General features: G+C 38.8%; 1 protein-coding gene and 1 pseudogene across 2 annotated transcripts in view; one reads left to right on the top strand and one right to left on the bottom strand.

Annotated features, from left to right (window-relative positions):
• Positions 1–4,051: 4,051 nt before the first annotated feature.
• On the top strand, positions 4,052–5,157 carry LOC102433195 (annotated as a pseudogene).
• A 12,186-nt stretch (positions 5,158–17,343) lies between these two features.
• The window catches only part of CDO1 (cysteine dioxygenase type 1), a 10,722-nt gene continuing 2,887 nt past the window's right edge, over positions 17,344–25,178 (bottom strand). For both annotated transcript variants that reach the window (XM_006081135.3, XM_023746578.1), the window contains exons 2-5: positions 24,998–25,075; positions 23,360–23,514; positions 19,112–19,281; positions 17,344–18,227 (exon numbers count right to left, since the gene is read on the bottom strand). In XM_006081135.3, coding sequence (XP_006081197.2) covers positions 18,198–18,227; positions 19,112–19,281; positions 23,360–23,514; positions 24,998–25,075 — 433 coding nt within the window. In that variant the 3' untranslated portion in view covers positions 17,344–18,197. The remainder of the gene's footprint in view (positions 18,228–19,111; positions 19,282–23,359; positions 23,515–24,997; positions 25,076–25,178) is intronic.

The raw sequence follows: 25,178 nt of genomic DNA, 5'->3' as shown, positions 1-25,178 counted from the left end.
AGGACATGACTACCTGCCATGACTCACTTTTAGTTAGAAAGTTTTAATTTCAGACCATCCTATGTAGGTTTTTTTGGGGGAGGCCTCTAAGTTTGTAAGGCCACCATGCTGGCCTCCCCTGAGCTTGTCAAATTTGGTATGTGGCCCCTTTTTCCTCCACGATGTATTCTGGAAAACAGATGACACTAGTGATTACAAGACACTTCTGTAGACCAGTGTGCACAGCAATCAAGTGGGGATCTTATTAAAATACTCTGTCACTTACTTTGGGAAAGTCTCATAACCCCTCTGAGCACCGATGTCCTTATATAAAATGGGAATCAATAACTGTCTCTAACTCATGATGAAGTTATTTGAAGGTGAGATAATGTATGTTAAGTGCTATGGAAAAAAACACACAGATCAATGGAGTTGGTATTGTCAAGAGAGCAATGTAAAATGGAGCTGAGAGGCCTCTGGGAAGCATTGAGCTAACTCACTACCCCCCCCCCCCCGCCCCTTATATGAGCCTGAACTTTTGAACTGAGTTAAACCAAATGGCTACATTCTGATCCAGTTCCTGGAACTGGCTCGGCATCACTGAGCTCTCTATCAAAAAATAAATTTTTACTTAGCAAAAGGCATAAGCAATTAACCATGTATAGAGCGCAGTGTAAGTCTGCTTGCCAGCACCAAATACAGCTCTTTCAAAGCAACTTACATAATTCTTTTGGAAGCCCCCCTTTTCTGTCTTTATAAATTTGGTTCCCTTCCTCTCCCCTTGGAATATAGTTGGGTTTCTACCAAAATCTGGGTCTTCCGGATTAGCAATTCCTAAAAAGACCTCCCCATAAAGCTTTTGGCCTCTCATTTCTGTCAAAAGTGATTGACGTTGCTTTTCACGTAGTAAGAACTCAGTATACATTAACCACAGTCATGATAATACTATCATCAACATTGTTAGATGATGGCTGTGATATTGTGATTTATAATAACATATATGAATTTGGTCTTCCTGCCATACACAGCTCCTAAAACCACGGTCATTTCCTAAGTAATAAGAGAAGTGGGAGCATCTTTTGTGCTTTTGGCCTAGTTCTAGAAGTGAAAGGAGTATCTTTTGTGATTCATAAAGAGCCCCTCAACCGCAGCTGAGTGTATGTCAATAAGGTGAATTTTGGAAAGCCCCTAGATGGGGACTGATAGCCAGGGAAACCAACTTGAGATTGGAGGGTTTGAACTCTCAACTCCACCCTCCAACCTCCCAGGAGGGGGCTAGGGCTAGAGGTAGAATTGCCACAGGCCAGTGATTTAATCAATCATGCCTTTGGAATGAAGCCTCCGTAAACATCCCTACAGTATGGAGCTCAGGGTTACTGAGCATCCAGGTTGATGAATATGTGGATGATGAGCCTGGAGAGGACGTGGAAGCTCTGTGCCCCTCTCCACTTGCCTACCTTTTGCACCTTTTACATTCAGCTGTTTCTGAGATGTACCCTTTCATAATAAACTGCTAACCTAAGAAGTCAACATTTTACTGAGTTCTGTGAGTCAGTCTAGCAAATTATCAAGGCTGAGGAGTGGGCTGTAGGAACCTCCAATAGATAGCCAATCATTCAGAGGCTCAAGTAAGGAACTGGACTTGCAATTGATGTCTGAAGTGAGTGGGCCATCTTGTAGGACTGATGCCTTTAAGCTATGGAATCTGAGGCTAACTCCAGGTAGATAGTGTCAGGATTGAGTTAAATTGTAGGACACCAGCAAGTTTGGGAGAATTGGTCAGTGTGAGAAAAAAACCCACACATTTTGTGACCAGAAGTGAGGTATTGAGAGTAGTGTGTGCGTAGAGAAGGAAAACATTAGTTTTCCCTTTCAATAGCCACAAACATTCCTACGTATATCAGTACAGGTCACGGGGAAGTCCACATTGCTCACTCAGGTAGCAAAGTGAAAGGTGCACTGTGGGGGGAGAAGGAACTTTCCCTTACCCCAAAGGATCTTCTGGCTGTTCTAATAGTCACATAGACATGAGGCAGATTAGCAAGAGAAAATAACCAAGTTTAATACATACATATGTTTGGGAACTCTGCATACTTGACACAGTCAGAGACACCACCTGCACCAGAGAGGTTCAGGGACAGAAAGGGAACATGGTATATAAGACATTCTGAACTAGGATGAGGGAGGGTGCCTTGGGGACTTCAAAGGGTCATTACAGTATGATAAGAAAAGCAGGTGTTTAATAAATAGAAGTTTTTCCTGGCCTACAGACAGGTCAAAGAGGTGATTTCTGATAGTCTCCCATTATGGACAATTCGAGTTCTTTTAGGTAGTCAGGGAAGGGGCAGAAGCTTCTCCTGAGCCCACAGCTTAAATCGCCCTTTGCTCAAAACAATCCACATTCCAGAGCAGCACATCTAGTCCTGACCTCTCACAGCACAAAGCTCCTCATTCCTTCTTATATTCATAGAATGATAGAGCTGCCCATCTCTTGCACCCCTCCCCTGCCCTACAGATAACACATTTCAGCTCTCTGTATCCACACTTCTAAATCTTTGTACAGGCTCTTCCCTCTTCCTGGAATACTCTTTCTGTCTCTTTAATACTTTACCTAACTTCAATTGATTTTTCTTTTCTCAATAAATACATTGATTTGTTGTCCTATGCATTATCTTTCTCTCTTTTCTTCTTTTTCCTCTTTCTTTCCCTAATATATGTATTTAGCCCCCCCCCCACTTTTTATTTCATTCATTCAGCAAATATTTACTGAATGTCAGTCATGTGTCAGGAAAAACATTGTCTTAAAGTCCCTGTCCTCCTGAAATTTATAGTTTAGTGAGGAGGATAGATATAAGTTCCCTCCCCATCCCAACTAAGTACCTAAATATATAACACATCATGTGATGATGACTGCTATGAAGAAAAATTAGCAGGTAAAGAGATAAAAAGTTGTGATATGGGGAGATAGTTTAGTCAGAATAACTTAAATAATTTAAATATATTTATCTTCCTCATAGCCTGTGAATACCTCCAAGTCAGACGTAAGATCATTTACCTCTATATCTTCAGTACTTAATGTGTCTGAAGCCAAGATGTTTAATATTTGTTGAGTAAAAGAATGAATGAATGAGTAAATGTTAGATTTTAATATAAACCCCAGATGAGAAAACAGTCCCAGAGAAGTTTGATTTTCCCAAGATCAGAGAGCAAGAAATAAAAATCTTATCTCTAAAAATGCTTGCTTCAAAGACAGCGCTGCTTTTACTGTGTCATATTATGCATGCCTAAGACATCTTTATTTTAATAATGTTCCATCTGTTCTTCTTTCAGTGTTGACTAAACTTGGCTACTTGAATGAAATTCTGAGAGCTTGTTTTCAAGTTGTTTTTTTTAAAATTTATTTAGTCTTCATAGAAACTATCACTGTTTACTCTTGAGTAGACAAGGGGCTTCACCAAAGTCCCAATAGTATATTTGTTTACCTGGTCAAGCAGTTGGTTGGTCATAAATCACAAAGATCAGAATGTACAGTGGATCGAGGATGAGGAGAGAGTTTTCATTGCAACCCTCTAGGATTCTTTTATACAGGAAAAATACAGATGAGACAACAGTCCTCAAACTTTTTGGCTCAGGACAACTTTACTGTCTTACAAATTATTTAACATCCCAAACAGCTTTTGTTTATGCAAATTATATCTATTGATATGTGCATCATATTCATTGATATTGGATATTAAAACTAAGTAATTAAAATATGTTAATGCTTAATTTATTTTAAAACAACAATATGTTAACATAAATATCATTTTTATAAAAAATAACTCTATTTTTCAAAACAGGATATATATAATGAGAAGAGTGGCATTGTTTTACATTTTTGATTCTTTTTAAGGTCTAGCTTAATAGAAGAAAGCTAGATCCTCCTTCTTGTTTCTGCATTCGGTTTGTTGTGATATCACTCATCAGTTAGCCTCTGGAAAATGCCACTGCATATTCGTAAGAGAATGAGTATAAAAAACTCAAATGACATCTCCCTATTATAAAAAAAAAGTAGTTTGGAACACAATCTGGAATGGTCAGCATGGCAGCGGCCCTCAGATCCCTTGGTAGAGTCTTGAGACCTCAAAGGCATAGTCTTCCCAAGATGGCTTATCAGACACCTCTTTATCCTTGTTCTGCGTGTGTTCATGTGCCTAAAAGACATTTTGCTGCTGCTGTTAGGAAGCCTGAAAAGAAAACAAAGAGAAGGTGCCAAAGAAAAAGCATCAAATGAAAAACAAGATGAGGTAGAAAAAATGAAGTCATACCAGTTTATGGAAAGCAAACCCGAAGATGATGTTTACTTAAAACACTTATACCCAAGGCAGATATACGAGGTGGAGAAAGCTATTCATTTACTTAAGAAATTTCAAATCTGAACTTTACATATCCAAAGCAAAGTTTTTTTTTATCTTGATTTGACACTGGATATGGCACTGGGGAAGAAGAAAAAAGTGGAGCCATTTGCCAGTGTTATTAGTTTGCCACATCATTTCTTTCAGAAATCAATAAAGTTGCTGTATTTACAGGGCAGGCATCAGAGAGTAAAATAGCAGAAAAACATGTAGCTGCGTTTGCAGAAGGAACTAATTGGATTCAGAAGATAAAATTAAATCAGACTTTTATGTAGCTGAACCAGAAATAATGCCAGAGCTTAATCCATTAAAGAAGTAAAAGAAAAAAGATTTCCAAAGCTTACTTGAAAGTTCTATTGGCCATCACATCCCAAAATCTTGAGTTATTCAAAACTGGAATTGAAATTAAGGTAGATGAAGAAAGGGAGAACTTTCTCGAGACCAAAATAGCAACTCTAGATATGTCAAGTGACCAGATAGCTGCCAATCTGCACGCTGTTATCAATGAAGTTTGTAGGCACAGAACACAGAATTTGGGAAAGAAACAAGATTTTAATCATGTCATGAGAACAGTGAAACGTGATCAAGGTGTGGTGGCTGTGCAGTAGCCTGGGCACACATCCAACACCCCTATCATTGCATACGTGCCACTCATTCCTTCCCAAGGACCCTTTGTGGTATGAGCTTTCCTTATAGTTCAACAAGCAAAGGCTTGTTACTAAAGATGGAGCCATTGTTGCTTAAAGAAGTGGAAACCAAAGAAAGTAGCAGAGAAGCTGCCTGAAAGTGTTTTATTGTGAAATTATTCGTAGTGAATGAAGAAGCAACAGAGAAAATCATAAAACTGTATAATTTCTTTAAAAAAAATGTTTGACCTGTGGACTCCATGAAAGATCTTGAGAACTTAGAAAACTGCTAGTTTTACCCAGCCAGTGTGGCTCAGTGGTTGAGTATCGACCATGAATCACGGAGGTCATGGTTCAATTCCCCGTCAGGGCACATGCCCAGGCATGCAGGAGGCAGCTGATCAATGATTCTCTCTGATCATTGATGTTTCTATGTCTCTCTCCCTCTCCTTTCCTCTCTGACATCAATAAAAAAAGAAAACTGCTAGTTTCAAGAGCCATAAATTTATATTTAAAAACCCACAAGGAAATTAAATGAAGCTATGTTTTAAGTTTTTATTCTAAAAAATGTATGCGTTTTCATATTCCTATAGCAGTGTTCCGCAACTTTTAGTGCATGTACTTAAAAATCATTTACGAAGCATATTTAAGCTGCTGATTCCAGGCTTCCACCCCCCATTAGTTGTTGATTCACTAAGGTTCAGCTAGGATTTGGGAATACTTTTAGCAAGTCCAGGCTCCAATGCCTCCACCGCCAGGTCATAATAATTCATGGTGGATTGCTTGAGAAAAAATGGTTCTAGAGCAAAAAAATAAATAATAAATAAAAAGCTTGGGTATTTTTAAAAACTGAAGCACATTTCAGTGAGATTAAAATTTTAAAATTGGAAGTGAAAGCAAATATGAATCAGAGGCAGAGACCAAGAAAAGAGAGACCTTTTTCTTGCAATGCACCTGGGCTCATTCTGTGGTTACTGCACCAGGACCTGAGAGGACAGACTATGCCAATCTGCTTTCACATGGCCCAGGAAAAACTGCTGGGCACCGGGGCACCCAGCTAACCAGGGACACAGCCTGCTCTCTTTCCCCAAGGAACACAGCCTTTACTGGTGAGAAGGATGGAAACAGAAAGCTCCTCTCTGGTTCTAGATCAAGGAAGGGTCATAGTCTGCCTGCTTGTCCACCACAGGGCCACCAGAGCAGAGACCACTGCATTTGTAATGTCACTCACTCTATCATTTTGACTAAAACCTCAGGGGCAGACAAAGCCAACAGTGGACAAAGAAATGGTCTTAGGCAACCTAGCAGAAAAAAAAGAATGAATAGCAACCAGAACACCCAGAATTGGGTTAGCTTCTATAGTAGTAATTGCTAGAGGAGACAGAAGACCATATAAATTTAATAATAAATCAGCACTCAAAGAGATTCTATTACACCATCAAGGGGACTTTCTGGGCCTAAAAGGGATTATTTTGAAGCTCAGTAATTCAGTGAAAAAATGGAAAAAGAGGAAAGATGAAACTGATAATCTAATGAATGGTATGATAGTCAAGTGGAAGAGGTATCTCAAAACAAAGGACAACAGTCTGGTTTAAATAAAGACTGAAGTCATCACCTTGAAAAGGTGTACTGAGTTCCAGGCCATCTTAGAAAAATAAGTACTATGCCTATTCCTAGATATATCTCAAAAAATGGGAATTGGGAGAGGGTGGGAGATAAGAAAGGTAATTGCATCCTAAAGCTGTCATTTAGAGAGTGAGGAAATAAAAACGTCACCAGGTTAAATAGAAAGGCAATAATAACCCTTTGTATCTTGTTTTAAATAATAATACAAAAATATCTATTTTATTAGAAGTAGGAGAAGTTCGAAAATTACCGTGAGCGGAATGGAAAAATAAGAACTTTTAAAATAAGGGCCATTTGCCAGGGGAATTCGGAGTCTCAGCTTTATGCCCAAGGGCTCAGTTTGCTGGCTCTCGGCATCAGAACAGATCAGCCTGAAGTCAGGATACTCATCTGGTCTGCTCAAGTGTGAGAAAAACCTGCTGGAGAGGCAGAACAGCAGTGTGCCTGGGCACACACTATGGAGTCAGACAGAACTTGCTTCCAATCAGAAGTCTGCAACATCACTGAGGGTTTGGGCGCAGTGAAATGGACTTTGCTGGTACAGTGCCTCATCGTACTGCTGCATATGGCTCCCCTGAAACTCCAAACTCAGACCTGCTCTGAGGTCCCTTAGGCTGCCTCCTGCTTCCACCTGGAGGAAGCAGCTCTACTCCCCTACAGAAATGCTCAGGCGTGCTCCGCATTTTACACCCTTCTGCTGGGGAAGAGGAAGAGATTTTTCACCCCCTTCTAGTCTGTGCCCCACCTTGTCTTTCCCTCAGCCACAACCTGCCTCTTCTCAGAGTGACTGAGAGGAAACATACAGTCCCTTCAGCGAAAGCCTGCTGACCCCATCCCTCCCTCTGTCTCCTGATGTGATCTGGCCTCTGGCTCCAGCAGGACACTCACAAAGAAACACAGTCCACCTGCATTACCAGAAGCGTGGCATACTCTGTCTTGAACAACACGGAGAGAAAAATGCCTACAAAGTCGTGTCAAGCCAGGCCAGTCACCTCTCACCCTTTCTTCTGCAGAGGGAGGTGACTGTGAGACTGTCTTGTCTCTCCTATAGGCTCTGTAGCTAGTCTCCCATGGGCCCCAGCTTGACCATGCACGCCATCTATCCAGAGAAAAGATCCATTTATTCCAAAGTAACAACGAAGTCTGCAGAGACATAAAATCAATTCTCATGATCACCCAGAGCATTTAGCTTATTTATCTCAACATCTGTATAGAAATAAATGATAGCATCCCAGTTTTCCCAAAAGGGAGGGGGGTCCCTTGATTGTCACTTATGTTATTAAAAGACTGTCTGAAAATATTTTCCAAAATAAAGAGTTATTTTTTTTGCAAAAGTAAATTCACAAAGTGCCTACATTTTAAAAAATCATATTATTTTCTCAATTTTTAAAATGTCATCAAAGTTTCTAAAAACACCAAGGCATCCCATAACACTTATTCATCTCCTTACCTGACAAAGATTTGAAGGCTTCTATATTTAACATATGTTTATAGGAGGTATACAACTACTGTATTTGTTGATGACAGTGTAAAATTTGAACCTCTGATAAGTGTCTATTGCCTGCCAGGGACCAAAAATGACTATTTTATAAGCTGCCATAATGCAGAAGTGCACATTTTCAGAAGAAGACAAGGCAAAGTGCAGCTCTCAGCTCCATAGCCTGCAGGGGCTCAGCTGACTCCTGGATGACATCATCCTCTGTTTTTATATTATTTGTCTGTGCTCTTGCTCACAATTCAAACCTTTTTGAGTTAGAAACCCAGTTGCTCCCAGCAGATTCTTACCCTGTGGTTCAGTGGAGTGTAAATCTATGAATCAGAACTAAGCTTGAAAGAAAATCCCTTTTTGAATCAACACAACAGCCGGGATCTTATGAAAGATTGGAAGCTGTATTATTTTATTTCTCTGTGAACCAGATTAATTCCAAGTCTTGGCCAATACCCTACTGGTGGGAAACTCAATGTTAGTCCTTATTGGAGGGGCTTTCTTCCCCCTCTCAGGGTTACACAAATGTCTGAGAAGCTTATGCGATGCTGAGGAAGTAAATGCCTCTAGGTCAGCTCACCTTGTAGACACTGATAAGCTTGTTGCTTAAGTCTGCGTGGTCCTTGGAAAGATCCTGCTTTGTGCCAAAGCTGACATCAGTTCTCAGTACAGCCCTCCGAGGTGTACCACAAGTTCACTCTTTTCCAATACTTCCAGGTCCTTTCCATTCAGCTACCATCCACGAAGGCTTCTAGGAGCCTGCCTCCCACCCTACCCAACCCCTGAACATCTACTATAATCTCTTCTGTTTAATAGAGAAGGTCCCTTAGGCTGCCTCCTGCTTCCACCTGGAGGAAGCAGCCCTACTCCCCTACAGAAATGCTCAGACTTGCTCTGCATTTTACACCCTTCTGCTGGGGAAGAAGAGATTTTTTACCCCCTTCTAGTCTGTGCCCCACCTTGTCTTTCCCTCAGCCACAACCTGCCTGTTGGTTGTAGAAGAGATTGTTCAGAAGCCCCTGAAATCGGACAGGGAAATATAATCAGAAAAAATTTTTTTCAATGGCCAGTATTCTTTCTGATTTCTCTAAAGTAGCAAAAGAAAAAAAAAAGACACAAATTAGTACTCTTTAAAAAGATGTCTTGCTACAACACAATACAACAAGAATTAGCTGTGGCCCATTGAATGGGCTCTGTTTTAGGGGCTGTCTAGCACCTGGGGCATCTGTTATACCAGCAGTTCTCAACCTGTGGATTGCGATCCCTTTGGGGGTCGAACGACCCTTTCACAGGGGTCGCCTAAGACCATCGGAAAACACATATATAATTACATATTGCTTTTTTTTATTAATCACTATGCTTTAATTATGTTCAATTTGTAACCATGAAAATACATCCTGCCTATCAGATATTTACATTATGACTCATAACAGTAGTAAAATTACAGTTATGAAGTAGCAATGAAAATAATTTTATGGTTGAGGGGTCACCACAACATGAGGAACTGTATTAAACGGTCGCAGCATTAGGAAGGTTGAGAACCACTGTGTTATATGGTGGTAGATCAAACACAAATTTCTGTAACCTAGAGCAGAAAGTGGCAAGTGCTACAAGAAAGTTAAATTTCATGGAAGCCCCAAAATGAAGAGATTCCCTCCCACTGGGAACACTTCTGAAAGGATTTTTGAGCTGGGCCTGAGAGAGGAGTTGCTATTACCCTCAGAAGGCAGGGTACTGGGGCAGAGTGTATTTTAGGCAGGAGACAGGAGAACAAAACCAGTGAAGTGGGAAAGTGTTATTTGGCCAAAGCACCGGGAGGCCTAAGATCTGAATGGAAAATCTGGCTCAGCTGGGGAGGGGGAGGGAGGGTTGGATGAGGGGGGAGGGGTAGTGGGCAGGAGACATAAGAGGTGTGGTCATAGCAGGAGCTGGAATGTGGTTCTGACAGGCTAAATACAGTCATATAGATTCAGGAGAGGGATTTGAGTAACTCACAATGGCAATGCAAACTCCAACTCCTCAGCCGTATCTTATGCAGGCTGGGGAAGAGTGATGGGATAGGGTTGCTACTAGGACAATAGGTCTACCAGCTCCTAATAAACCCTGAAGGGAAATTCTTACTCCAATCTCTTAGAGACTATGTCTATTCTCTTTAGAATATGGGAGTATTTGACATCTTTCATTTTTAACCTTATGATTTAGCTAGATTCTGGGACAATGGGAAAGCCTCACTTGCCTCCTATCGCACAGAGCTATAATTCTAGTGGACGAATCTTGACATGGGTTAGAACTGATGGTGGTTTCCTTGGGTGTGTAAAGTCCTCTGTTTTTTGGAGTGATAGAGTGTTTTGTAAGTTTCACCAGAAAGAGAAAGAAAAACTACCCTTGAATTGTTTGAAATAGTGTTATCAGGAGTAAAAAGGTGATGGTGATTTCGTTTCTATAATCTTTGATTCATTTCTTCACTCATTAATTTAACAAATATCTATTGAGCTATTCAGTTCCTATGGAGTAGAAATCTATTGATTTTGTCTGCCTAGCAACTAGTCTGCCCCTCCCCATTTCTTCTCATAAGAGAATTCTGATTTTTCTTGGTGACCCTACCCCTCACACCAACCCATCTGATTTGGTAGGCTGTTTCCACTCCTGACTCCAGAGGCAAACACATGACTTGGGCCAGGGCAAAGATCATACCCTGTTGGCCATGGTGAGTGCATCAGGGATGGGAATGTGATACAATCAGAGCCCTTATTGCTAAATTCCTAACTTCTATGAAAACACTGTGAAGATAGAGCCCCTTATTGCACCAAAATTGAAACTAAAATTGTAAGCCTGAAGATATTGGGAGTCATCTTAACACCACAAGGGTAGACTTTAGAGTCAAGAAAGGTGGAGAGCAAGACAGAGTCCTAAAAAGATGTTTGAACCCCTCAAGCCACCCTTGCCTGAGAATCTACTGAACTTTATAGTTATACGAACTTGTTTTGGTCAAGTTAGTTTGAGTCACATTTTGTACTTGCAATTGAGAGAGTCCTAATCGAAACAATAATGAACTGGTGCCATGGGGTAGAACTATGAACATAGTCCCTAAGTTGATAACCTGTGCCCTGTCAAATAAGTAGGAATAAAAGCGCAGGCCAGACCAAAGCTCTGCTATGACATAATAATTAATTGGATTCACTCAGGAAAAATAAGACTCTTCACTATTCCATTCAGCCTAAGTACTTCTTGAGGGATTTTTTAAACTATGAAGTCAGGAACCAAATGATGATTTCAGATAGAAAAGCCATAGAGGTACCATTGCATTGGTAACATTGTTGACTTTCTGTTCCTGCTTAGTAATTTTTTCTCTTTTGCCAAAGGTACAGTGTGTCCTGGGCAGAACCAACATCTATTTGGGTTTTTCCATTACCTACTTGTGTGTCCTAGGGTAAAATATGTCATCTACATGTGCCTAAATGTTCTCATCTTTGAAATGAGGCAGGGAGAAATAATATCCCTGTCTTACCTCAAAGGATTTCTCTGAGGTGACAATAATGTATATCTATATATACAAAAGTGACTTAAAAATTCAGAAGTCCAATAAAAATTAAAAAATAAAAATCTATATTTAAATGGACCAGGCAGACCTTGTCTTTATTTTTTTAAATACATTTTATTGATTTTTTTTTTTTTTACAGAGAGGCAGGGAGAGGGATAGAGAGTTAGAAACATCGATCGATCAGCTGCCTCCTGCACACCCCTTACTGGGGATGTGCCCACAACCAAGGTACATGCCTTGACCAGAATAGAACATGGGACCCTTCAGTCCACAGGCTGGCGCTCTATCCACTGAGCCAAACTAGTAGGGCACCTTGTCTTTATTTTGAATTGGTTGAATAGCCTTAGATAAAATGGTATGCTGGCAAATGTTTGACAACAGACTCCCTGGGGAAAGAGAATTACCCTGATCTGTAGCAATGACAGATTTCCACAGTGTAAGCCCTCCCAATGGGGCCAATTTTAACCTGCCAATCAGCTTGCAAAATTCCTGAACATCACCTCCCATGGGGTTGTATGAACCTGCCCTAGCACAACGTTGCTCAGGTATGTTGGTTTACCTTAACCTTACCTGCCTCAATTTCTTCATTTATCAAAAGGCTTGTTTGGCTAAATGCTCACTCAAGTACATTTCATCTTCATGATTCCATAATATGATTATTTTATATTTATCAGTTAGACGAATCCTGCATAAACTCATGATTATCCTACAGCTTTCGCTGAAAGGTACATCACAGTGATCTATTTTTGTAATGACAATTCTTCTTGCTATGATATGCCTAGGAGGGATCTTGGCATTGAAGGCTAATCAATCTTCAGTTTCATTAGATTATTTCCTAGTTCTATAATACTTCTACCTGTCATGTGCAAGGAATTTTTCTGGTTGTGCTTTTAGGTAAACATTATACATAGCGCTATAGCATATAGATATAAGTATTTTAAGTAGATGACCATTTCCTTGAGCTTATATATGGATATCTCTCAGACTGATACAGGTTTAAATCAGTGCTCAGAACCATATTCAGTAGATCTCTGTGTCTCACAGCTTCTTTATTGTCTCTGTGTGAATTATTAAAAAAATAAACAAATGCCCCTCATTAAGCAACCTCTGAGGCATGTTTTCCAATAGCACGTGAAGCTGTCTACCACATCCTCAACCACCCAAAAAGCTCAGCGATGAAAACAAAAACAGGAATGCACACCTTTCCTGCTGAGCACGGGCAGGACTGTAAAGTAACCGTGACTGCATCCTTAGTTTTGTCACAAACACATGGCCTTTCCCTGGGCTTTCTTGCAAGTAATAACTAATCTCTGTGAGTATGAAGCTTCTGGCAGCCTTGCAGGGCTCACACAAACACGCTTCATTAAGTAATGAGCAGAGTGGAAATGGTTGAATTTAAATAGAGATGACATCGGGTGATGGATTCTGCACAAAAGGGTTACTCTTCAGCCAGGATGGCTTGCCATGACCTTCTCCCATTACCTCATTTCCTGGGGCTTAGTTATCTTGGTGGTTTCATAATAAAGAAATGATCAACTGACATTTGTGAAATGACATTATGTATGTGGTTATTCATTGCAGAATTGTTTGCAATTGGAAAAGGTTGGAAATCACATCAAAGTCCATCAGTAGAGGACTGGTGAACCGAACGTTCATACCACACAGCCAGCAGTACAAAAGAATGCAAAAACTGTTTGTGTTCTGATACGGAAAGGTCTCCTTATAAGCATGGAGTTTAGGATGCTACACTTTGTATAAACACTGGGAAAGATACATGAGGAAACACAGGAAACTGGTAATACAGGTTTCCTCTAGAGAGGGAAACTGAGAGTCCGAGGAGAGGAAACTTTTCACCATATGCCTTCTTACCTATTCCATTTTCTATGATAGGTCTTTCCTATTCCAGCACAAGACACCCACACATCATATGTACACTTTCTCCCACCTGTACCTTTTTTAAGGAAATAACCTTTTTATGGTGGGAAAATATATATATAACATATTTATCATTTTAACCATTCATAAATGTACAATCTGGTGTATCAAATACATTCACAATGCGGTGGACCCATTACAACGATCTATACCCAAATTATTTTAATCATCTCCAAAAGAAACTCTGCAGCCATTAAGCAAAAACTCCCCGCCACCCCAGTGATCACTAGTCTACTTTCTGTCTCTATGAATTGGACTATTCTAGGTACCTCGTATAAGTGGAATCATACAATATTTGTCCTCTGTATCTGGTTTATGTCACTATTCCACATACACTTTTTTAAAAAGGCATCTACTAAGTGGATAAATAATATTATGAAACATTTTTTTTCCTGAAATGTTTTTAGAAAGACAGAAAACAGATCTTGTGCAATGTGTGGATGTGCCTTGGACAAAGTAGCAATGGTCTCTGGTGTTTCCTAGAAACCCTGTTGTAACATTTAAAAGATTAACTAGTTGCCCAGCTTGTTAATGCCCTCCTATTTCAGAAAATGAAGTGAAATAGCCACCAGCTACTTCCCATACATCTTGACTCACATATGACAGGGTTCTTTAAACGGGGCCCCTAATGGGTTTCAGAAGATCCAGAAATCTCTTCTGAAATTGTATGCACATTTGTTGTATGCTAGTCTTTCTGAAGAGAAGTTCTTTAGCATTCGGAGATTGTTAGTCAGAGAAAAAAAGGCTAAACACCATTGCTAAATGGGGTAATTAATGCTGCATCTTCCTATGAAAAGAAAAAAAGCCCAAATCATCAATTAGTTTGTCTAAGTATATGATTAATGAGCCCATACCAAACGATAAGCTTCTGACATAGTCCACAGGAGAAATAAGTCTGTGACTGAAAACTTATGTATAGACTTCTATACTTAAAAAAAATAACATGGCACACACTTTGGTAGTATGTAGAAGACAACATAGCATCAAGGGTTTGTTAATACAACTCTTATGTAAGGATATTGAGGGTTTTTCCGTTCATTTCATAAATATCCATTGAATAGCCCCTTTGTGTCAAACATGGTCTCAGTGCTCAGGATATAGCAGTAAATGAAACACTGCTTCTACCCCCATGGGGCTTGCATCCTACTGGTAGAATGTGAAAAAAGAAATGACAGTTTTCAGATAACCGTAAGTGTGCCAGTGAAATTGGATGAAGATAGCCTGGAGATTTTATGTTCAGGTAGAGTGGTTGGGGCATCCCTTTCTGGGGAGATAGCATCTGAGCTGACATTGAAAGGGCAAGAAGAACCAGCCATGGAAAGAGCTTGAAGGAGGGCATGCCAGGCAGAGGGAACAGAAGTGCTGAAGCTTGAGCTGTAGGTAAGATGGGAGGTCCTGAGTGCTCAGGGCTCACCACCACCCTTCACTGTTTCCTCACACAGGGCTCATTCCTCCTCTTCTAGACTCAGCTCCTTATCCTCTTCTTTTACATCCATTCACCTTTAGCAACAAGCATGATTCCAGCCCTCAATGCTCCTTCTCCCTCCTACATCCTCCCTTTGAGCCCTTGATGGCTCTACTGCCTTGCCTTGTGTGCATACATTTCATCAACCCAAGCGTGTGCTGAGCTCCTTGAGGAGAAGGATGCCTGCTTCTCTGTGAACATTGTCATGGGCAGCAGAGAACAGGGCCGGTTGTGAGGTCGAGATGGGCAGGATGGCCAGGACAGCCATTTAGGTTGAGCCTCACAGGCACAAGGATCCTCAAATCAGATTTGGCCATTACTTGTCACACATAGGGTATGACCACATTCGTGTTAAAAGTGCAAGATATTAAACATTTAAATATACCACACATACAAAACATATACATATACCATAACATCGTTGTTTAAAAATAGAAAACAAAAATTGGAAGTGGCCTAGGTTTCTCTTACCCTGAAAGGCTTGAGTATAAAGAGAATGAGTTTTAAAGGAAAGTGGCTTGGAATCAAATTCTAGCTCTATAATTTCTTGGCTGGATAACTTTGGGCAGGTTTTTAAATTATGTTGAACAGGCATAAATATTGGGAATAATTGTGTTCAGGATGGATTATAATAAAGCCTTACCCATACTGAATTTAAATGATGAAATATAATTTAGATAAGATTTTTGGAATTTCAGTTGACATTGTGATGGGATGAGACTTTGGGGATCTTGGGATGGGGTGAACCTACTTTGCATGTGGGATAGACATGGCTTATTTCGAGCAAGTGGGCAAACTGTGGCAGGCAGAATGACCTCACAGAGGTCCTCATCCTAATCCCCAGAACCTATGACTACATGGCAAAAGAGAGTCTATAGATAGATTTAGCCCTAAGGTTATAACCTAGAGATGGAGACGTCACTAATCACTTGAGTCCTTCAAAGTACAAGAGAAGTAGGTCAGAGTGCTAAGAGATAGAAGAATTAAGGCTGCCTTTGCTGGCTTTGAAGATGGAGGAAAGGGATACCAAGCCACAGCAGTATCTAGAAGGAAAATCCAGTAAAACAGATCCTATCTACCGAGAACTTACAGAAAGAAACAGCCCTGCTGTCTTGATTTTAGTGCAGTAAAGTTGCTTGACTTCTGAGCTATAGAACTGTAGGAAAATAAAAATTTGTATTGCTTTAAACCACTAAGTTTGTGATGATGTTGCAACAGCAGTAGAAAACCATTACAGTGCCTAATTTATAAGGAGGTTCATTTTACTAACAAAAAAAGATGTAAAGAGGTAGATAATTCCGAGATGGTATAACTGCAACCAATGACCTGTGTAGAACTATCTTCAAAGGACTTTATTTTCTAGAGATAATAGAAATTCTAAGATTATGACAGATAGTCCTAAGAAAATTGCCTAAAGCAGGGGTAGCAAACTCAAATGCATATGTGGGCTTTGCTGGTAACACACATAAGGGAAATAGGCAAGTTGGATGCTGCTGCAGATTGGAGGAGTGGCCCCACTTAAGGGACAGACCCTAGCCTAGCTGACTGATGGCAATGAAAATGCAGTGCAGGTCCAGGATTCTGAGATACTTCAAATTTTCAAGAAGCAGAAATCCACATCTTCTTCTGCTATGAAATCCCGTGTTTACATGTTGGAAAACTATTCACATTTAATCAGACAAGCATAACTTATTACAGGTTTGGTTCCAGACTACCGATATAAAGAGAGTTGTACTAGTAATCTTTTTGCTGGTGGAGGGTCTTGCATTCAATTTGTAAAAGATGCAACATCTGTGAAGTGCAATAAAGCAAAGTACAATAAAATGAGGTATGCCTTTATAGACCCCCGCACACAATTTTTAGGCAAAATTTTGGTTATGTCTACATTTAGCCCCTCAGGTTAGTATCTCTAGCCAATTAGTGAACATGTAAGCTACTTTTTTGTTGTTGTTATCATCACCCAGGGGAGAGACAGAGCGACAAACATCACTGTGAGAGAGACACGTCCATTGGTTGCCTCCTGCATGCACACTAACCAGGCCGGGGATCCAGCCTGCAACCAAAGTTCATGCCCTTGACCAGGAATTGAACTTGAAACCCTTCAGTTTGAGGGCCAGCGCTCTAATCAGTAAGCCAAACAGACTAGGGCAAGGTAAGCTATTTTTTAATGCATTTTGTGGGTTCTCTTATAGTCTTACATCATAAAATCATACTTTGCACTGATTTTGGTAGTTTACCCAAATCTAAGAAACAATGAGTTTTATGAAATTAAACAGAAGACAACTTTAAAATGTGTTCAAATCCAGTTTTATTAGAATTTGAGACTAGTACAAAGTCTTTGACTATGACCACTGGACACACCAGACATGAGTTTATGTTTTTGGTTTGTTGTGGGTTTGGATACATCTACTTTTCTAAATCCTTTGCCCTTCATTTCATTACCAAATGTCAAAGTACTTTAAGTTTCTCTATCTACAAAACCCTATTGTTTATAGAACAGGAATTTGTAAAATATGATTGAAAAAATAAAATCCACAGATTCCAAAAATTCTCTTCAAATATTAAGAACATACAAAGTATACTAAAGACATCTACATTTAGTTATCCAAGTCACAAGGCAGGCATTTGATGTCTGTAGTTTTTATATGTTGCTAATTATAGTTCAGAGACCAAAGTGTTCCCAAAAGCTATAAAACCCTTCACTGACATTCCCAGTATGGTTCCAATAGGTTTAGAACAGGGGTGGGAAATATTGGTCAGCGGGTTGTATAAGGCCCGCAAAATCATTTGGTCTAATGCTAAGGCATTAGAGGTGAATTAATTAAATGTTTGACCAAAATATAGCAATCTAACTTTTAAGTTGATATTTGTATGGCCAGAGAATGATATTATAAATATCCAAATGGCCCTTGGCAGAAAAAAGGTTCCCACTCCTGATTTAGAGAATAAGACCAGGAGAGCACTTGATTTGGCCTTTAAAATCACAAGCCTTTTTTTTTTTTCTTTAGTGAGATTTTTCTTCTGTAGTTGCTTAGGGAACTATTTGCTTCCTTAATGCCTTATAATTAGCATCTGCCTTACAGGAGATCTAAGTATTGGCTTTGTAAAGTGTATGACTGAACAGCAAATGGCGGGTGCTCGCTCCTTAGTTGTTCTCCAGTGATCCTGAAGTTGCCTGTAAGAAGGAAAAAAAGAAAGCTCTGTAAAAATCTTCATACCAGACATTTCAGCTTGTTCTAAGTAGTTCTGCTTTCTTATCAGTGTATGGAAACTCAGCTATGCAATGGAGCCCTATTGTTTTGTTCCTGTTTTAAGAGTAGCTCTTGGGAATCAAAATGCTGAAAACAAAGCAGGGCAATCACTTGAGAAAATTCTGCCCTGGCTTTTCTCAAAGGCTGTACTTTTGTAAGATCCATGAGAATTATTTTCAGTCTTTACATTCCCCTAAATAGCCAACTTATTTCGCCAGAGGTAGAAGAGTGCCATAGCATATTACCATTGGTTGCCTTATTATTTTTAGGTGGAAACACCTGTTCCTCAAGGGGAACATGCTAGTCTACATGATCATCTACTATCATTTATTTGTGGTCTGAATAGCATCACTACTGAAAGAAAAACCAATTTGGCAATCAAAATAGGCATGTTTATTTATTTGTATAATCGGAATAGGGTCTCAAACTTTGGAAAGGTTAACTCTGCAAGTTATTTGTGTTGTCCCAGCAAATTAGACCTATTAATATTAAGTCACAGCTGAAGTTATATCAAATATATTGTACTCTTATTTCTCTAATAAATGAAAACTTTTTTTAGAAATGAGCATACTTTTGAACTTAATAAATCTTTGCATCTAATTTAGATTTATTTATAAATTGAAAATATAGTCTCCAAAGTTAATGAATTAGGATATAAGGAGCCTTTCCCCTAAGTTAAGGTTCATTTAAACTTCAATTTGAGAATACTTAAAATATTTAAGTAATATCTAGAACAAAAAAAGCTATGAATACAGTGTAATGTTACCAACCCACAAAACACTAAACCAAGGAGAGAAATTATACTTACAAATGGAGTCCTGATTCCAAATTTGCTATGGAATGTCATGGTGACTTTGTTTTTATATCCTGTTCTTTGATCAAAGGTTTGGCATGTATCAAAAGGTGGGCTGTACAAATGAAGGCTCACAGCAGGTTCTGTATGGCTAATATTTTCTACTCGATGTAAGCCAATGGAATCTAAACAACAACCAAGAAGAACAGATGAAGGGTTTTAGAGGATTGCTGTAGGTAAAATTTTTGTCAATCACCTAAGATCATAAATCAATTGGGTACATTAGGAATGGAATTTCTGGTTAAAAATAATAAGGCACATGCACTCTGTTATTTCCTGAAAACATCCTACAATGTCAGTAAAAGACTAAAAAAGCTTGAATGTACAGTTGACTCTTGAACAACATGGACATTAGGGGTGCCAACTCCCATACCGTATAGTCAAAAATCCACATATAACTTTTGACTCTCTCAAAACTTAAGTTGTCCCCAAGTATCGATGGGGGAATTGGTTCCAGACCCCCCTGTAGATATGAAAATCTGAGGATGCTCTAGTCCCTCACCCCCCTGTATAAAATAGCATTCATCAAAGCATACAGTCAGCACTCCACATCCGTGGACCTCCAACTCGAATTGAAAACATTACAGGTACTTATTGAGAAAAAAAAATCTGGGTATACATGGACCCGTTCAGTTCAAACCTGAGTTGTTCATCATTAACTATAGATGAATAGCTTTGCAGGAGAAAGAAAGCTAAATATTCATTCATACATGGAGATAGCCAAGAAATAAAGTGATTTATATTGTGAAACTCCCCCTCCCCACCCAAACAGCTCAGGAATTGGCAGCATGGGTATTTCTGAAAATGGGGAAGAAGATGGGGCTAAGTACAAGAACTGGTTAAAAGCCTATTTCAGTTTAGAGTCTTACATCCCTTTTACCACTTCTCCCTCTCCTTCCTTCTGGTAGAAGTTTGAGATCTGGTCTCTAGAAAGAATATAATAGATGAACTCAGGTGAACAAGAGGTGACCAAAGTGAAAATTTACATATTGAATGAGAAGAGCCCCACTTTCTTCACCACATAGCTGCCAGAACGCTTCCAGATAGGAATTTTCTTCTCCAGGAAGGAGATGGGAAGCAGTTTCTCAGGGAATCTGATTGGCTCAAGAACAAAGAACAACTGCCATTGGTTGTTCATCAAGAAAAAAAGCTCTGCCAGATTAGCCTAGAACGAAGTCCAGTGTTTAGAGCTACCAACTGATATTTTTTGTCCCTGGTTTTTAAATATTAGCACACAGCCAAGGTCACCGGACATTTGAGCAAGTCCCCTAGTATGAAACACAGAGGCCAGAGCAACCTAAAAAGAGCAGCTGGAAACAGACATAATTCAAGAGAAGGCTTTAAAAACAAACTTATCATTAATATCCTTAGAGAGATAAGACAAAATACTATAAAAGGACTAGAGAATAAAAACAGCTTTTAGAAATAAAAACCTGAATAGAAAGGTTGGAAGAAAAACTAAGGAAGCTGAGGAAGACTCAAAGAACAAAATAACAAAGATAGAAAATAGGAAGGAAAGATAAAGAAAATCAAGAGGAGGTTTAATATCTGAGCACTGGGAATTTCATAAACAGAGCAAAAAAAAATAAGTCAAAGAAATAACTATACAATATTTGCTTGAATGGAGGGAGAGACATGAATTTCCAGATTGAAAGAACCCACTGAGTACTCAGCACAATGAATGAAATTCATTCAACATGGTATATGTCACTATAATATTGGAGACAGAGAAAATATAACAAAAGATATCTCAAAAGATCCTAGAAAGGAAAAATAGGTTTCATAGAAAGATTCAAGAATCAGAATGACAGTAGATTTTCAACAAGAAGACTAAAAGCATTGGCTGGGTATCTCAGTTGGTTAGAGCACTGTTCTGATATGCCAATGTTGCAGGTTCAATCCCCAGGTCAGGGTACAGACAAGAATCAACCAATGAATGCAAAAATAAGTGGAACAACAAATCAATGTTTCTCTCACTCTCAAATCAATAATAATAATTTTTTTAAGACCAAAAACTAAACGATACGGCATTACCTCCATTGTTCTGAGAGAATGTGATTGTCAGGTCAGAATTCCATATCCAGCTAAATTAGCAATCACATTGCAAGGGTTGAATATAGAGATTTTAGATATATAAGGTCTCAAAAAATTCCTTTCCGGAACACTTTCTCATAGAGCAACTGGAGGATATGCTCCACTAAAACAAAGGCCTGGACTAAGAACGAGGCAGAAATGAGATCAGGAAGCAAGGGGATTAGCAAAAGAAGATAGCAAAGAAAAGCCCGGATGATGTGAGGGGACCCCAGGATGACAGTGGAGCCGTGGCCTTGAGATCAACCAATCCAGATTGAAGCTGGTCTAAAGGCCCTGGAGGAGATGTCTCAAAGAAGATTAATATTAAGAAATAACGACAAGATACATGATTTTGAAAAACTACGCTGAGAAGAAATTTATAGTTAGAAGAGGGTTTGAGGATGAGTAAAGGAAGGAATTTAGTGTAATTAGTGTAGCTAATGTAGGCACCCAATTTGGCCTTATGCTTTATGATCTAGCTCCACGAGGTTTCGTGATAAAGAGCAAAGCCTGGAAGCAGAGGACTTAGGTTCTACTCCCGGCTAGACTACCCTGAAACAACTCACAACTTCTAGAACCCTCAGTTTTGCTCACTTCTAAAAATGGGCCTGATTCTCAGATCTGTAAACTCTTTAATTCTATAGCTTACTTCTTTCATAAGATACTGGCTTAAGCACAATCTTGAACAAAAGTTCAATATTCCTAAGAACTGACTGCCCCTACACAAATTATTTGTTTCTCCAATTGCAAATACATACACCGCCCAATGCATGCAATTATATGTTGTTCTGAGTAGTGTGATAAAAATCTCCCGCTCCATCCCACCCAGATGTGAATTATCCCTTTGTCCAACCTGCTGTATAGGCTCCCTGCCCTTTAGTCACTTAGTAGCTATCTTAGTTATCAGATTTACAGAGAGGCCACATTTACATAACTTTTATTACAGTATATTGCTATAATTGTTCTACTTTATCATTAATCATTGCTTTTACTCTTACTGTGCCTTATTTATAAATTAAACTTAATCCCAGGTATGGGAAAGAAACATAGTATATATAGGGTTCAGTACTAACTACAGTTTCAGATATACACTCAGGTGGGGGGGTGTCTTAGAACGTTTACCCCTCAGATCAGATAACGGGGAACAACTTTGTAATCTGACCTTTCTAAGTGTACTCTGAAACTAATGAACAAATTCAAGCCAGTACCAAGGCCAATATCTGTCTTTAAAGAAGATCCTGTTTTGCCAGAAAAATCTCTATAATATCTTATTATATGTAAGTGAAATAGCATCCAATAAGAGTATGGCCCTTGGAATCAAATTGCTTAGGTTTGAATACTGGCTGCCATTTAAAAGTTGAGTAATGTGGACAAGTTATTTAATCTCCCTATGTGTTGGAATTTCATCTGTAAATGGGAATAAATGATCTCATATAAGCATAACAAGCTTTCTGGGAAGTTATTATCCCCTTTAAGAATACAGATGTTAATCACTGCCTCCCCTAAAAAGCATTTGGCTTTCCATATCACATTCAGGGGAAAGAATGAATTCTTAGTGAGAGATCTATAAATCTCTGCTGAATAATGTGCTTTGTAAAGTTTCCCTTGAGAATATGCTTTTAAGTATATGCATTTTAGAAAAATAGGGACTAGCTAGCATTCATAGCTACTTCCAGAACATTGCTTTACATTTTCTTTTTTAAAAATTTGTTTCTTTATTCATTGATTTTAGAGAGACAGAGGAAGGGGAGAGGACAGAGAAAGAGAGGGAGAGAGAAAGAGAGAAACATCAATTTGATGTTCTATTTATTTATTTCCACCTTGGCCTCACTCCTTCATTAGAAGACTCTACATACATAAATTCATATTCAGTTCTAACTATCCTAAGATTTGGCATGTAAACGACGTTTCAGTCGGCACTAATCTACAAGCATGTGTTTCCAATAAGTGCCTCTAGTCCAGATGCAAAACTTTAAAAAGCAAAACCCACTGCTCTCAGGTCCTTTTCCAAGCATTTGAAATTAGTGACTTCGTGATCCAAGTTCTACTGCACATGTGTAAGTAACCAATATTTCCGATGGGATTTACAGGTTTTTCCCACTTGCCCTTAGGAAAAGGTTTGGATGTTACCGTTGATGTAGGCACACTGGTTTTCCCTCAAGACCCTTTCAGACTTCTTGATCATCTCGTTGGACTTTTTGTCAGGCCAGGCAAACAATGTCTCCTTTAGATTTCCCTGCAGCATCTTCAGAAAGCAGTGGGAGTTGGTGTGGTCATGGATACTGCTATATAGACACAAAAGGACAACTGAACTCAGCAGATGGTCCAGTACCCAGACCTGCAGTAACAGCCAGCCCAGAGCTGAAAGCTGCACACTGTCAATAGGACATCTCCCAGGACAAAATCCATTTCAGCTGAATTTTGAAATGTCATCAATTTATAATTCAACATTGTGCACTACAGAGAAAATGTCTGCCACATCAATGTATATAAGAGGTTTTCATAATACCCCCTAATAAAGAACAGTTAATTTTTTAAAACCCTGTTATAATACTACTTTCATGAGAAACACAAAACCAGCAACCTTTTATCTTCTCCAAGATACAGCTTTTAATAACTCAGTTAAGCTACACTAAAACTTGATCATAAAACTACACTGGAGAATTTTTAGGAAGGACAAAAATAATCATCTATAATCATTGCATCACACTGAGAAGATCACTTAACATTTAATGATTTTTCCCAGGCTTTCTCTCTTTTATCCTTCCTTTGAGGGACAAAAGGTATATGTATCTATTGCCACCATCTTAAAATTATACTATACTATATATATAGTGTTAACATTTTGTAGATTTAGAGTATCCTACCTATGATTACATCCCAATATTTGCGGGGGAAAGAAAGTAAATTTGATTTGGGAAAATAATATATTCATATAAGCTTATAGTAAACAGTATTTAAGTTATTAAGTAGGATTAGCTGTAGGGTTGATTAAAATATATACATATGTACCATAGGAAGAATTTGTTTCCTAAATTCACAGAGCCTAGTCCTACTCTTTATATGTAATCTGCTTTGAAAAAATATTGACTAAGGGAAAACTGCTCCACTCTATATGAGTATATAAATGTATTCTATAAACCTAATTTTCCAAGCCCTTATGAACTCCTGTTTCCTTTCTCCCATCAAAAATGGGTCTGGATTATTGTCTCGCCATTCTCAAAAGACTGAGAAGGATCTGTTTAAAGAGATACTAATACTCAATTGGTAATAATGCTGGCAAATGTTTAAACTAAGGACAATTAAGGAACCAAGTTTCAAAGAATTGATATTAGTTTAAGTTGCCTTACTCTCTATATAAAGAAAGAAAACCATAAACTTGAAGTGAAAAGAAATTGTCTCAATTCGTGAATTGCTTTTCTAGCTCCAAATGTGGACACTTAGGTCTTTAGTCCCACCATTATTTACACACTTCAAAATACAAAAGTCAAGTTTTAGCACAATCCCCTAAAAGTTTGGAGAGAGAATAAGTTAAACTGGTTACCACCTATTTGATTTATTACTCATTTTGGGGGCTGGTTTTGATATTCATGGTGTATGCCTAAACCCTTCATGCTAATTCCCATGCGATTTTTTGTTAGGATTAGGGGACAAATAATTATAAAATGAGATTTGTTAGTTCTCTCAAGCCTTGTGGCCAGCCTGGCACTGTACACTGCATATTCTGGAATAGACACTCTAATAAAAATCTGTGAATAGTTGTATTACCTGCCATGTCCTTCACCCCAACACAGAATCATCAGATTGAATTTTCCATTTCCTTGATCCACAAGATTTCGGGTGTACCTGAAAGGAATGTATTCAGAAGTTTGAATTTGGTTGATGAAACAAGCACTGGTAAAAATAAGTGTGTCACAAAGTATCATTCATTTACAGATGCTATTATTTC

The sequence above is a fragment of the Myotis lucifugus genome, unplaced genomic scaffold, assembly GCF_000147115.1.
Source record: "Myotis lucifugus unplaced genomic scaffold, Myoluc2.0 scaffold_0, whole genome shotgun sequence".
NCBI classification, from domain to species: domain Eukaryota; kingdom Metazoa; phylum Chordata; class Mammalia; order Chiroptera; family Vespertilionidae; genus Myotis; species Myotis lucifugus.
This window is presented reverse-complemented; position numbering and strand designations above follow the sequence as displayed.